The following is a 15,044-nucleotide window of genomic DNA, read 5'->3' as shown; positions in this document are numbered from 1 at the left end:
GCAGCCGGGCGGGCGCCGCGTGTGCGGGGGGCGCCGCGCTGCCCTTTTGTTTCACTGCCTCCGCCGCTGCCCGCCGCCGCTCGGTCGGGCGGAGATGCCGCGGCTCGGCGGAAGTAACCGCGGCAGGAGGAGGAGGGAGGCGGCGGCGGCCGGTCGCGCCTTCCCCCCCCACCGGGCCCGCCGCTGCGGCGGGAGCGGGCAGGTCCCCGTCCTCGGCCRCCGTCTTTGTGTCTCCGCGCTGCCGGGTGCCTTGCCCGCTCTCGCCCGCGGGGAGACGCCGGGAAGAAGAGGAATTTGGGTTTGCCGCCTGGCGAACGCTGCTCCCGAAACGGGCCCCTCTGGTTAAAATCTGACACTGGCACTTCTCGGATCTGAGTGCATCTCTTGCCTGGTTCACAAGTTTCAGCGAGTTAGCTTGTGAGGGTACTAGCAGTTACTCATCTACAAGTTTGTTTTGGGGAGGTAATACATGCAGAGCCCTCAGTTCTACATCTGGTAATTTCTTCAGTCTCTTGCCTGTGCTTAAATGTGCTGATGCAGTGCAAATTAAATGTAACTCGTGAGGCATTTGTTCTTTATATTGCAGGAGAGAGTGGACGGATAACAAAAACTAGTTTGTATGTTGCAGCACAAAAATCCCACACCAGTTAGTGGCTGGAGGGAGAGAAGCAGAGGTGCTTCCCAGTCTCTGTTTGCTAAGAGTTTTTAAGAGAAATGGCACTCTGCTTATGCCTTCACGTGTTTTTATGAACCTGAAGTTGACTGTTCGGCCAAAACCCTTGCGTTATTAAATCAACAACTTGATCAGTAGCTACAGGAATGAGTATTATATGGGAAACTGAGGAAACATTATGCATGAATTGTTACTCTTTTTTTTCATATTTTGGGAAGTGCTATACTTCTTTAGGTTTGTATGTAGTATTCTGATAAGCAATATTGTCCATAATAAGCTAGGATAGAGACATTAAGTACAAATGTTGACAGTTCTACGTCAATGAGAGACAAACACTGAAATTGCCGTGTCTTGCATGTGTTGATACTGTAGATAACTGATAAACCTGACACATGAATCTGAAGTAATTACAGACTAGATGGTTTTCTAACTCTTCTATTGACTGTTATCTCTGTGCCTTTTCTAGTAGCTTTATTTAAACAGTGTGCCAAAGCAAACACATGGTTGGGGATATCTGTGGGATTCTGCTCAGAGGTTGGATGCTGCAACTTGAACACACAGATCAAATTAACAGTGAAGTATTGGAGAGAAAATTATAGTAATGATTTAATAAATTAATAAACTAATTAGGTTAGGTATGTGTATTTATTGTCATGGGTAGCTTTTTAACCATGTGCAGCTTGTTAGCTTGCATTACATAAGAAGATGAGCTGCTGGGTAGATACCTAACTTAAGTCGTAGTAATTCCCAAGTGTTCTTGTTTTCAGTATAATGTCCACTCTGCAGAAATATTCTCTGATTTAATGTTGATTGTCTTTCAATAGTGAGTTTGAGAAGACATGACAGTATTCAGTGCAACTCTGACATTGCGCTATACCTCTAATTCTGACCCCCATCCGTAAGTCATTACAGCGTTATCAGTAAATAGAATGTGGAAATTTTTTGACAGACCTGTTTTAGGTGCTTGTGATCAAAATTAGAGTCCTGAAAACCCTCAATCTCTTACCATCAAGCTTTGAGGGTGTCTAAAGGTTATAGGTAGTATGGCTAATAGCTTTAAAGTTCCCAGGATATCTTTTTTTTTTTTTTTCCTTCTTCCTTCTCACTTGTATAAAGGATGATTACCATGATGCGTAGACATCATGGTGTCTGCTTTCTGGTTGTTGTTCTTTTGCCATAGTCTCCTGAGGAGTTTGATCAGGTGGGAATTCGCTGTTTATACCTAACATGTACTGCAGAATCGGTCTTCTATAAAATACAGCGACAGCTTTAGAAGACAGTTGGAAGAGGAGGTGCTGCTGCTGCTATATAACAACTAGTAGTTAAAGCATTTGTTCAGAATGTGGTAGACCCTACTTCAATTTCCTTTTCTGCCTTGAGGAATCAACCCACATCATCTGCTTTCCAGGCAAATATCGTAGTTGCAAAGCTGTATGTTGTCTTTAGTTCTATTGACTGAAGCTGGTTTACTATCCAGAAAAAGAATGCAGGATTCATTGAGACAGAAAGAGGATATATAAGAAAATGTTGCCCTCTGGCCTAATAATTGGGGTACTTCTTCAGGAAGGGAGACGTGTAGGCTTTGGTCCTTGTTCTCAGAAGTTACTTGTTTCATGTTAGATATTTTATGGAGCAAAGATGCAAGGCCTTGTGTTTCCTGCTCCTCCTTCCCAGACAAAATCTCTGACCTTGCATGGCTTTAAAGCCATGCATGCTTATGTTTTTTGTTTKTTTGTTTGTTTTGTTTTTAATTCTAGTGCCTTTTTAAAATCAACCCCAAATAGGACAGGTGAAAAAATGTGGGAGAGAGGGCTATCTATGACTTGTAGCTTTTGTATTTTTCTGAGAGATGGAGAGATGGATTAAAATCCCCTCCCCTACTGATGGGAACTGAACTACGATTTTTTTTTAATATATATAAAAGAGGCACTGTGGATGCTATCTGTAGCTATATTACTAAAAAGAAAAAAAAAAGTGGCAGCAGTGCTACGTAGAGGTGGTATGTACTCCCCTACCTACCATGGAGGCTTCTGGGCTGGGAATCCACAAAAACAGCCTTTTTGTACCTCACAGTTAGACATTCTGGAAGTAGAATTCAGGAGTTCCTTCCCGTTCACAGTGCTTTTCTAATGGCTAAATGTTGACAGCTCCATGCTGAATGTGTTGACTTTAGATAATGCCATGCTTGGCGTGCTACCGATTTACTTAACCATCTCATTTGAAACGTCCAGTCTCCTCCTGCACCACGGAAGGAGCTTAGGCACTTGGGCTAAAATCACGGTTTCTGTTCTGAGAGCCAAGCACTTGAAAGCAAGGTGGGTGCTGTTGTGCCCGGCATTTTTGTTCGCTGGCCAACTTCTGGATGTGTCTTTACTGCTTCCAAACGCTGGTTAGGTCCTGGTCACTTAGGAAGACTAGTGATTGGAATTGCTAGTGTGAATGGGAAGGGAGTTTATATTACCAATTTATTACACAGCTTCTACTATAGTATCTGCATGTTCCTGTTCTTAACTTTATGTTTAGCTTTTTGTGTGTGTGTGCTGGTTTAGCTTAGAAAACTGCTATTCCCATCTGGGTAACTTGGAGATCCTAAATATATCATTATAGGACAGTAAAATAATTTTAGGTTATTTTTACTTGCTAATTAATTACTCTGATGAAGATATGAAGGAATTTGACTCCTCCAGACTTTAAAACTCATACAAGTGGAGTTAAACTCAAGGAAAAACAAGTTATATGAARAGACTTTATACCCTTGCCATAATCCTGTGTGTTTATTTTAAGCTTCAAATTAGTGCTTTTTTTTTATATTGGAGGTCATAACTGCAGATTGAAACTTGTGCTGGTGAGTGGCCTGTTTTTGGTTTTTCTTGCATGTGTATATGCCTGTGCTGGTGAGTGGCCTGTTCTTGGTTTTTCTTGCATGTGTATATGCCTGTGCATATTTGTAATGCAGATGTGCTGCACTGGTATAAAGTACAACAGTCTGAATGTGTTTTACTTGATTATACCAGCATATGCTGTTGCATGTATGTAGTTGGTGTTGTGCCGATAGTAGTTATGATGCTACCAGAAAGAGGGAACTGGCTGGCCATTGAAGGATGGTCCTGCTCACAAAAACTGCTCCGAATTGCTGAGTTTTACARAGTCATTTGAGATAGAGTGTAAGATTCTGTCCAAAATAGTTAAGAGGACTGAGAACTTAAACTGTATGCAGCAATGTCTAAATCATTATCACCTGCTCTTGAAGACAACTCAGTTCTGAACTACTGTTTGATTTGTTTTATGCTATGTGTGGGGTTTTCTCGATGGGCGGTGGCTGCAGACAGTGGGCAAAAGGAATCTCATAAACTGTTTGCTTTATTCTGAGAACAAATCTTGAACCTCTCATGCTCAAGAGGTGGTGTTCCTAGAATATTATGTTGAGTAATTTAAATTAGGTAATGTTTCATAAACGTGAAGCAGGAAAATATTAATTTAAAAAAATCTTTAAACTATTAAGAATGTCTATAGGGTGTTATGCAAGTGTAACTATTGGTTTAACTGTAATCAATAGGATTATACTTTGAAGTGTGCTAAGGTGATTATTTTTATATATGTCTCTGCTTGTTTTGGTTTGGTAGACTAGCATACTCAGCTAAAAGAATGGGCTAGTTAACTTCAGTTGATTTTTGTCTCTCCCAGCACTATCAAGTAAATTGTATTAGCAAAATGAATTTTTAAATATTGTTCTTTTTCGTAGTTAYGTAGTGAGTATACCTCACTACAAGATGAATCAATACCTTTTGCTGTCAGTGTAAGCAAAGATATATCTTGGTTGAGAAGAACTTTGTTGACAATTTTTTCTCACTGCAAAACGCTCTCAATGGTATAACAAATTGTAGAATATGTTGACTGTAGCATTTTATTAATATTTTCGTTATTCTGTCTCAAAGTGTTGTCATGACATCTCTAGGGGCTGCAAAGTGTTGGCAAAAAAAACCCCAATATTAGTGGGTGGTATCTTAGGACAGAGGATTGAAAAACAGATGAAATAATTGGTTGCATTAGCTGGGACACTGTAAATTGCCTTAGTTGCTGGCAGTACATCACTTCCTCTGAGTGAGAGAGTATTTATTCCTCTGGTTAGTAATTAGAGTTGGTTCTTGCTCCACTGTTATGCAGGAGCTGAGCTGCTGCTGATTCTGAAAGCTGGGTGAGGATAGAGTGCAAAATCCTTTTTGCTCACCTAAAAGAGTTTAAGAAAAGCAATTTCAGTTTAGCATAGATGCAGGTCAGCATAGCATTGTGTAACAAATTCATAACACAACTAGGTGGCTGACTCACTGGACAAGGGATAAGCAGTGGATGGTGTTTACCTTGATTTTTAGCAAGGTCTTAAGCATGGTCTCATGTATTAGCCTTGTAGCCAAATTAGTGAAATACAGACTGCTCAAGTAGACTGTAAAATGGTTGGAAAATTAGCTGGACCGCTGGGCTCCAAGGGTTGTGCTCACTACAAAGTTGCACTGGTAGCTGGTTATTAATCATGTCTCTCAGGGGTTGATACTGGGGCTGACACTGGCTTATGCCTTTATTAACAATCTGGGATGAGGGCATGTATTCCCTCAGCAGATTCCTGGGTGAAACCAAACATGGGGAGCATCTCTGTGCTGAAGGGTGGTGCTGCCATCGAGGGGTCCCCACAGAAGGGGCTGACAGGAGGTTCAGCAAGGGCAAATGCCAAGTCCTTCCCTGGGACAAAACCCCACGCACCTAGTGGACGAGTTGCACGTGAGTTAGCAGTGTGCCCTGGAGGTGAAGAAGGCCAACTGCATACTGGGCTGTATTAGTAACAGTGTGGGCGGCAGGTGGAGGAAGGTGATGATTCTCCTCTATTAATCACTTGCAAGTCTGCCTCTGGAGCACATGTCCAGTTTTGGCCTCCCCAGTACACCAAACATGTTGACATACTGGAGCAAGTCTATCAGAGGACCACCAGGATGATTAGGGGGCTGGATAGTTAGGAGAGGCTGATAGAGCTGACTTCATTCAGCCCTAAGAAGAGGAAAGCAAATGGGAGACCTGCTGTCTGCAAATACCTAATGGGAGAATATAGAAAAGGAGGAGCCAAGCTCTTCTTGGATATTAAGAGCAGTGGGACAAAAGGCAGCAAACTCAAGTTGCAAAATAGGAAATGCCAATTAGATATTAGGAAAATGTTTTCACTGTGAATCACACAGTTCCAGTGTGTGGTTGCTCACTAGAAGAGCTTCTCAGAGAGGTCTCTAGCCAAACCCAGCTGAACAATGCCCTGGGCAACCTGCTTTCTCTGACCAAGAGGTTGGACTAGGTGATCTCAGGGTCCCACCTGGCTTTTATSGCCATGCAGTTGCGTGATGGCTGCTGTTGGCCCACAGAACACAGACATGCAGTTCCAGCATAAATGTCAACATGACTTTAGGTCCATAATCCTTTTACTGGTGCATCCTCATTCTGTTTCAGGGCTATATTGGTTTCTGAGGGAAGAAATAATGCCTGCATCTCTCTGTTGCATTTTATCTAAACTGTAAGGTTCTCCTCAGGGAGAACATAGCTAAGAGGCCTTTCTCTAAGGTTGCTGTTTCCTGGGCTATGTGGTTTTTGTTTGTTTGTTTGTTTGTTTTTTGTTTTGTTTTTTGTGTTTTTTTTTGTTTAAAGAACTGGTAGGTGATGTTTTACACTTTTCCCATTTTCCATCTGTTAAATTCAAAATCGTTTTTTTTTTTTTTTTTTTTTTGCAATCTTTTAAATGTTTTTATTAAGTAGATACTGTACAAGCATGAACTGTGGAATGGTGGTATTAATACAGTCCCAAGAAGGATGAGAAAGTTGTCAGTATACGTTTCTTGGTATGTTCTACTAAGACAGTATAATGAAAACTCTTCTGTGTGCTTTTTGAAAAGTACAATACATGTCTTTGCCAAAGAATTAGTAAGTACGTTATTTTTTTAATAAAGAATTTGAGCTATTTTTTAATACTTCCTTGTTAGGGTGTTAAATAATTTATCCACTAGTTCGTTTGTTCTCTTCAGTTTTATGAATAACTGTGCTCACTTTGGACATATTTATTGTTTTCCCTTGGATAGACCACTCTTGTCAAGTGTCTCTTATTTCTTGCCACTACATTCCATATATATATWTTTTTTAATTTTGCTTAAAATCCTGGACTTACTTTCTCCTGGTACCTGCATTATATGGGTCTTGTCTACAGGAAAGCTGTTACAGCTGTTTAATTGAAGGTGCAGTGCAAATATACTTTTTAGGTGTGTGTGTGTTTATAAATACGTGTGTGTGTGTATTTTTGTTAACAGTTGAACTGTGTAAAGCTAGTGTTGTTCATGGCTGCGTGTCAGCACTTTTGGTGGAAGATTGTTATACCAGTAGCTTTAGTTTGGAAGGGACTGTGTAAATACGCTCTAAACCCCTTTAGGCAAAGTCGGTTGGGTCATCTTAAATTTGAGTGAAGGCAAGTATGAACTAGCTTTTTTGACTTTGCCTGAAGCATAAGTAATTTTGTAAGTTGCTGATACAACTATTTGTCATTGTGGTATTCTAAATTACTTTACAAAAATAATAATCGAAGAGATCTTCTAACTTTTGTTGCACAGCTTTTTTTTTCTGTCGGAAGAGGGAGAATGTATTTGTAAATGTTTTTCTCTCCTCTAGAAAGGAAATATCATACCACTAAAGCTTTCATATTGGGGAAGGAGTATGAATATTTCTGGGGGGTGGGTGGGTGGGAATTCCTTCGAGTTTCTGTAACACACCTCGTAATTGTGTATTTAGTAACAATGTCTTTGTGTGTCTTCAGCTTGGTTGTGATCTGCTATTTTTCAAAATAAGCACACATTTATAATAGTCTTTAGATACAACTCTGTAGGAGGGAAGAATGCGTATTTCAACATGTGAACATGAAGATGTACTGAGGTCCTAATTGCAGTGATTCAGTTATAGTTACAGCACACGTGCTGGCTTTGCAGGAGAAGATTTTTGTTCTTCTTGCCCAGGTTATCCATTATTGTCTCCATAGCTTTACTGTTGGAAAGAAGTGTTTGAGTGTGTCCTGCAAAGCTAGCTGACTTTGCTTTTAGGCTATGAGTGTGTTTTAATGGAAATTGTCTTTTTTTCTGAAGCAGATGGGCTGTCTCAGTTCGTCTGCCTATTAGAACTCTAGGACTGGTGACCTCCCAGATTAAAGTGAACCAACCAAAGATTTAAACTGTTCAGCTGACATTTTCTTTGAGACTAGATTAAGGATGTAGTGAGGCATGAATTATTTACAGTAACAAAATATTAGATTGGCTAGAGAAAAAAAAATCTATGTGCAATAGAAATATGTGCAAACCTGTAATGTTAGGTACATTAGTAGTTTCATTCATCCTAAGCTAAGCAGATATAAACTAGGTTTAAATTGGTTTAAATGTACATATATTGGGGATTTACTCTAATATAACTAGCTACTTTTTAAATTGAATTATAGTAGTGCAACTGTTCTAATGTCAGCCTTTAGTATTTATAATTTATGTTATTTTAGAGTTGCAGAATATATACAGAATTGTAGATGCTACTGTCTACAGTCACTAAAAACTCTGGTTAATGACAGTTTGTGTTACTGGTAAGAGAACAGTGTGTGGAGAAAATGGTGATATGTTTACATAGGATGCTCTTGGCTCTGTCAGATGAGCTATGATGAAAATACACAGCCAGAAAGACATTGCTGCCCCTAATGACTAAAGATTACTGCCCTGTAGCAGAGGTGCACCTACCTTAGCATCACAGTTCCACAGTATTAGCTTACATTGCCAAAGATAAAACAGATAAATTACTGAAGATATAATAAGGTACAACAACTGCTGCAGCTAAAGCAGCTGCGTCTGAGACTCGGTGCTTTTTAGTTTCTTCTAAGCACCACTTACTGTATTTTTAAAGCTAGTYAGGGAGCATATGCAGCAGGGTCAAACGTAATGTAATTTTAACCCCTCCCCGTCCAACTGAAATTTATTGCAGCTTCTGTTGATGCAGCTGAATTGTGAAGTTTAACTTCTATACACTAAACAATGCCAGTTTGATGCTTCAGAAGTGGGGAGGCTTTGAATTTTGCTAAGATCTAGATGTTCACAGAGAATACCTGAAGATGATTCTTCAGTTACTTTGTTTTGACTTCCATGTTCAGTCTCTGGACCTAGCAAGGTAACTGTTATGACTTAGGGAAATACATATGCAGGCTTTCTAAATTTTTTATTTTGATTTTGTCAAATGCAGTTTTGATAGMAATCAATAAGAAAAACAACTGTCTTTTTAAAAACTAAAATGATTATGAATAAGATAATGTAATCAATGTGTAACAGAATTGATATGTTACGTTGACAGGCCCACTGGCATACTATGGTCAGCTCAGTTTGTAGATTGGTACAGACAGAAAAGCTATTTCAGAACAGCATAGGAGTACTTAGTTATCTTTTATTATTACCACATTTAATTTAAAAATATAATTCTAGTTTTCATGTTCCAAGATAGTTACTTACTTTGGAATGCTGCTCCAAAGTGGGAGTAATGAAATATTGTGGTAGAAAATACTTCGTTTCATGAGATATGCTCAATGTTACCTACAAAGCCTTGTCTGCACTAGAAAACGTCTRGCGTGGGGATGGTGTCAGTAAGCTGAGTTGCCCCTGGCTGGCGTTTCAGCGTTGTTGCAGAAACTGTTGTGGAACCTGCCACTGCTCGTGCTCTACACACGCCGCGCGTCCTCGCTACTGCGTGCCTGAGATCAGCGTGTGGCATCGTATTTGTCTGTGTGCGCTTTTAGGTGAAGCGGCACTTAAATGTTGTTTAGTTCATTCCTTGGAATTTGGTATATTTTAGTAGACAGCAGACTGGTAGAATGGGAAATGGTGCATCGAAAGCCTTTCTGTGTAAGAGTTGCTCTTTACGGTAAATAGGAGGAAAGAGGGAGAGTTTGCCGTTTCTATTAGCGAACAGAAGTTTGCGATAGTTCGACAATATTGAGGTACTGTGATGAGTCAGGTCTTACGTAGAGAATTGCTGTAAATAAGATAGACATTTTTGTCTGAACTTTGTATTCAAATCCTARATATGAATGTATGTTATCACACTTTGCTAAATGTTTACTTTGTTCCAATAACCTTGTCAAAACCATCTGGTGCTATGGGAAATGCATTTTTTAGTAATTTTAATTTGGAAGACTTTAAACTTGTTCATGCAGTTATGTCAGACTTTGCTATCGTGGTGCCATGTGGTGTTTTAGTTATTGTTGTGCTCATTAAATAAAAATGACTGGTTCAGGCTACAGCATTCCTTTACAGGAAAGGGGGGAAAAATTGAGCTGCATTTCTTTTAGTGTACTGTCTTTGAAACTTAGCTGTATGCACACTAAGTGTGAGGCTTTTGATAAAAAATATTAGCTGCATTTATGGTCTCTTAGGGTAATGTACTCCTTCAAAACTACTTGTAAAGTTGTTAATGAAAGTAGTCTCCTTTTAATCTTTCATACTTTTCATTTTTGAGAGATTCCTATCACAAAGTTTAAATCCCTGAGCATGCAGTTAGTGTTACAACACCCATCACTGATCGCTGTTAGCACCTAGTGCTAGTCAATCTAGTGCTYTCTACAAAAAGAGGAAGTAAGAAGTCCTGTATTTCGTGTGTTCTCGTTGGAAATGTTTAATCAGTGTCAAATAAAGGTGTAGACAAAATTTGAGTTAAAACTGTTCGGTATCATAAGGTTTTAACCTCGTGGGTTAGATGCTGATTTGACTATGGGAGCATTTGCTGGCTTTTTGCATTCTGATGGAAACGGTAGTAATGGGCTACTATTTTCATGGTGCAGATCTGCAAGCAGTGCCAAAATGTAAAACAGTACTTGCCTTTCCCTGGGATATTTATTCCAAAGCTAACTAGACTAAGGAAAATAAGTCTTACTTCAAGCAATAAAAAGGAAATATGCTGGCATCAGGAAGCATAATTCATCATGATTTTTAGAAATGAATTTGAACCAGTCCAGTTGCCTTAAATATTTTTTCCCCAACACTACGTAACTAATGGCATCCCTGTAACATATTGTTCATATTAAGTCATAAATTTTATTGTCTTTTTTAATGAAATATCAAACTCTGCTTCCCTACATCCAAATTGAAACCACTCCCTGAACAGCAAAAATGCAGTTTAAGCTGGTCTGAGCCTGTGCYGCTGCAAGAGACAACCCTGTGGTGGTTCTGTTTCTGTTCTCGCCTCTGCGTTAGCACTTGTGCGGCTGGACCAGGGAGCTGCCCCTCCTGGAGGGGTGTCCTCGCCCTCGCGCTCTCCAAGTGAATTTTGGGCTGGATCTGTTCCCTGATTACAGTTTGTCACACGGCTGCGTGTGTGCCAGTGCCAGCACGAGGGAGGTGGATGGAGGTGAAGGGAAGAATGGGGCAGTGTTTTAATGGCAGTACAGACACGGATTGTTTGAAGAAGGGAGAAGTCTTGTTCCTCTTTTCCCTTGTCCTGGCTGCCTAATTTCTCTCTCTCTCTGACCAGTGCACCGAGCCAGTTGAACTCATTAGTCCAGCAGAGGAACGTGTGCTTTTTGCCAGATTAATGAATTCACTGAGTACAGAGAGTAGTCTGCTATGCGCCAGGGCTGGCACAAGGTAACCTGGTGGGGAATGGAGAGGGAGGAACATTCCTTCTGGATAACTGGAAGTAGTTAGATTGATCTGCCCCATCTCCATGAACTTCACCCTTAGGTGCTGTAGCTTGCAGGTTTTCTTTTGGTGGACCTACTGATTCATATGTTTTAATAACTTTAGACTTCAAAATGAAAAGGAAAAAATCTATAAATTGGCCTGGAGGTGAAAACTTGATGCTTTGAGGTGTGCATACAGTGAAGTGGAAACTAGCTCTTTTATGAGGTTGTAGATTTTGCATCTCTAAAGACCTTGTGTTAGTATATGACCTTTATGTATAGTTTTTAGTGCATTCCATGTTGTATAGCAGGATTTACTTAATCCTCTCAAATTGAAATCTACTCAATTACAAAAATAGATGTTTAGCAGTAATGCACTCTTTCTGAGTACTCTTGCCAGCACTTTTTTTCCATATTCATATATGAAAGACCCTTATAAACTAAGAATACTGTCCTATTTCTGAAGTGTTTTTAGCCAAGAAATAGCTTGCTTTTAAGTCTGGGAATCATTGTGACTATGATCAGATGATTTTAGTTTCTGTATATAAATCCTTTGAGGAACTGGTATTTCAAAGTAGTAAATTATAACCCTTATTTGTATAATAGTTAGCATTCCTATCTCCATATTTTTTCTTCAGAGTTGCATCTCAAGCTAATATGCTTTGAGTAACTGTACTGTTGTTACTGTTGGTGTGGTGTTTACATACGTAGATCTTGTCTAGCAGAGTTGTGGACACGTAGGATGCACCAAATTTGAAGAGCCGTTGTAAATACCTATTCTTAAGCTGCTGGGTCTCTGTTGTGGATTTTGTGGATTTTCTGTTTAAGTTCTGTGTTTAGTTCTGCTTTCCTGCTGGTATTTTAAAATGAGAATCGAATATAAATGCATTTAAAAGGAGCAGGCAATTGTTGGTACTGACGACAGCTCTCAAACTGCTGAAATCATTGAGTTTATGCTGAATGTGTTTTATTCCTTCAGCACATTGAGTAAAATGCTGCTGTGCACAGTTAGGATTTTCCCGGGGCATCTCCTGCCCTTTCACAGTACTGAGTTCGGTGCCTCTGCAGGGCATTAGGGAGCCAGTGATGGGCAAGGGATGGAGCTGGTGACACAGGAGTGAGGAGGGACAACACTCTCGTGCTGACAGCGTAGGCTTGTGCAGGGTGAGAGAAAGGATGTTAAAACACATGTGCGGAAGTTGGAGAATAGAAAGATTAAAAGGTAGAATAAAATGCCAGCTTTAAAAGCAATGTGAGGCATGACACCTTGCTAAAATGCCCTAGCAAGAATATATATTGTGCTTATATATAGTCTGTTGCATATCAGCTCTGCCTCGTTCTTTCACAGTACTAGTAATCAGTATTTTCACTTTGTGGACAGAAAATAGGTGTGTTGTGGTGAATTTTGCTTTTCCTTGCTTTGTCAGTAAGCCACCGGCGTTCTGGAGTGTAAAACTGCTGCTTGTTTGTCCTTCAGCATGTTAGTACTTTCTGCACTATGACTGCACTTACCAAGTTGCAGCTTCTGAAATGAATGTTTATGATGTTACCCTGCGTTGAGTTTAATCTTGAAGTCCTGCTGATGTGGTGAAGGGTAGCAATGTTGTCATATGAAGGAAGGTGTAAGACCAGCTTATATTTAGATCTGGATGGTAAAATGTCATCTTGATTAATTATTAGTCTAACTAGAATTCTCCATTTAATTCTTTGGATATTAAAGATGGTTGTATGTTTACTCTCTTAGATACCTATGACTTCTTCCATTTAAGTCTCAAATAGGTAGAAGTAAGTATTTGGAGGATTTCTTCAGTGAGAGAATCTTACAGGCCTATTTTAAGGCCAGTAATACCATGTTCTATGATTGCAAAAATTGAGCAATATTGAATGTATATAAAGAATTGGAAAAAGCATTGCCTAGTTCTACATCTGAATAATAACTTTTGACCATCTGTTGCCTAAAATCAGATAAATATCAGAGTACGGTGTCAGAACCTTTGATATGCATGTTAGCAACTGACAATGTTATTCAAAAAAAAAATCTAACTTATTTCTTTTGAGGTTTCAAAGTGTTGAATTTGCTGAGTTAGCTAATGTTTGCCAATTTCATGTTTGCTAATTTGACTTACCAGCTAGTTATGAAGCTATAGTGAGTGCAAGAGGGAGGGAACTCAGTGCTACAAGTTATCTGCCACGCAGAATTGAGATTTGACTAAGTGTGTTGAAATTTTGGGGAAATGCTAGGGAAGAAGTGACTGACTAAAACAAAATGATAAATGTGTATTTCTTGAGTGTAGAGTGCAAGCATTGCAAAGAACTGTTAAATGGAAAAATGAAAATAGCTTTTATGTATTCAATAATTGCAGAATGTTAGGGTTTAGAGCTCTAAAACATTACTGTACTGTGAAATGAAGTTTAATCAAAATGGATCTATTTAACAATCCTGTAGTAAGGCATCTGCTATTCAACTATAGCATTGCTTTTCTTCTAGGGTTTCTCTCAGGATACCCTGACTGTTCAGAGCATAATGGTGGTTTCTGATGTATTTTGTAACTGCAGCCCAGCATCAGATAATTAGCATTAGATAACTAGATTATTAAAATTCACAGATTTTAACAGATTGCATGGTTGCCACTGTAGATAACTGCTGCATGTCTGTTTTTGGTGGATTTCAAATGAGGACATTAGGTAGAGGAATCCTGAAACAAGTATGTATATCAGGAGTTATTTAGAAATAATGTTCCAGGTGGGCTTGTGAATTGGCAAGTTCTTGGTGAACTTGCACTGCAGTTTCAGAATTCTGAGAACTGCCAAGGTGACTGGGAGGTGCAGAAACTGATAGAGAGTAGTAAGTATGATAGGTAAATTTTTGCCATGGGTCCCAGAAATATAGAGATCCTCTGTAAAGGATCGTACTCATAACAAGATAAAGAAGTATTTGATACCTAATATCTGTCTTCAAGGTCTGTGGGAAGTTGCATTTTGATTGTACTACTGAATGTTTTTCTGTAATTAAGCAAGTGGKTTTTTTTTTTTCAAGCAGGGAATCATTAGCAGAGTGACAGAATCAGTGAAAAACATCGTGCCAGGATGGTTACAGAAGTATTTCAATAAAAGCGAAGATGAATGTGTAGATACAAATGAATCTACTAACCAAGAAGAGAATCCAGTAAATTTTCATCATGATTATCCAGATGAAGATACCATAGTGATTGATGGRAGAGTCACACCTGATTCAGCAAGAATTAATTCAGAAGGTATGTGAAAAAATATTTAGTGTTCTGACCATCTGTATTTATTCACAGATTTCTACTTCAAATCTAAATTACTAAAGGAAGCTGGAAAGAGGATTTTGACAGAATTCAAAGAACTGTTTGTGAAACTGTCTTAGCTTTAAACTGTAAATGTAACTGTGAAACGTCTAAGTATATTCTGGAGGATGTCTTACAGCTCTTGGAATTCATCGGTTAACGTCATGTACTCTATTAACCTGGTGCAAAATGTTGATAATATTCATTCAGAAGTGCTTTAGGTTACCTCCTCCCCCCCCACCCCGATGTCTGGAATGAAAGTTTATCTAATTTCCCAAGGTAATAAAAAACATTGAATGTGTTTTGTAGTCCTTGGGACAAAGGGCTGGTGGCAATGGTAGAATGCTCCTTATGC

The 15,044-nt window shown here is 39.3% G+C and overlaps 1 protein-coding gene across 3 annotated transcripts in view; it reads left to right on the top strand.

Moving 5' to 3' along the window:
* The first annotated feature begins 11,286 nt into the window (after positions 1 to 11,286).
* Positions 11,287 to 15,044, top strand: part of NUP153 (nucleoporin 153) — a 29,877-nt gene continuing 26,119 nt past the window's right edge. For 2 of the 3 annotated variants that reach the window (XM_085310076.1, XM_085310074.1), the window contains exons 1-2: positions 11,311 to 11,346; positions 14,419 to 14,635. In XM_085310076.1, the coding sequence (XP_085166202.1) occupies positions 11,326 to 11,346; positions 14,419 to 14,635 (238 nt within the window). In that variant the 5' untranslated portion in view covers positions 11,311 to 11,325. Of the gene's footprint in view, positions 11,347 to 14,418; positions 14,636 to 15,044 lie in introns of all 3 variants that reach the window. The other variant, XM_085310075.1, reaches the window with a different exon arrangement.

Source organism: Rhea americana, unplaced genomic scaffold (assembly GCF_003343005.1).
Source record: "Rhea americana isolate MKP2758 unplaced genomic scaffold, rheAme1 scaffold_31, whole genome shotgun sequence".
In the NCBI taxonomy this organism is placed as follows: Eukaryota; Metazoa; Chordata; class Aves; order Rheiformes; family Rheidae; genus Rhea; species Rhea americana.
This window is presented reverse-complemented; position numbering and strand designations above follow the sequence as displayed.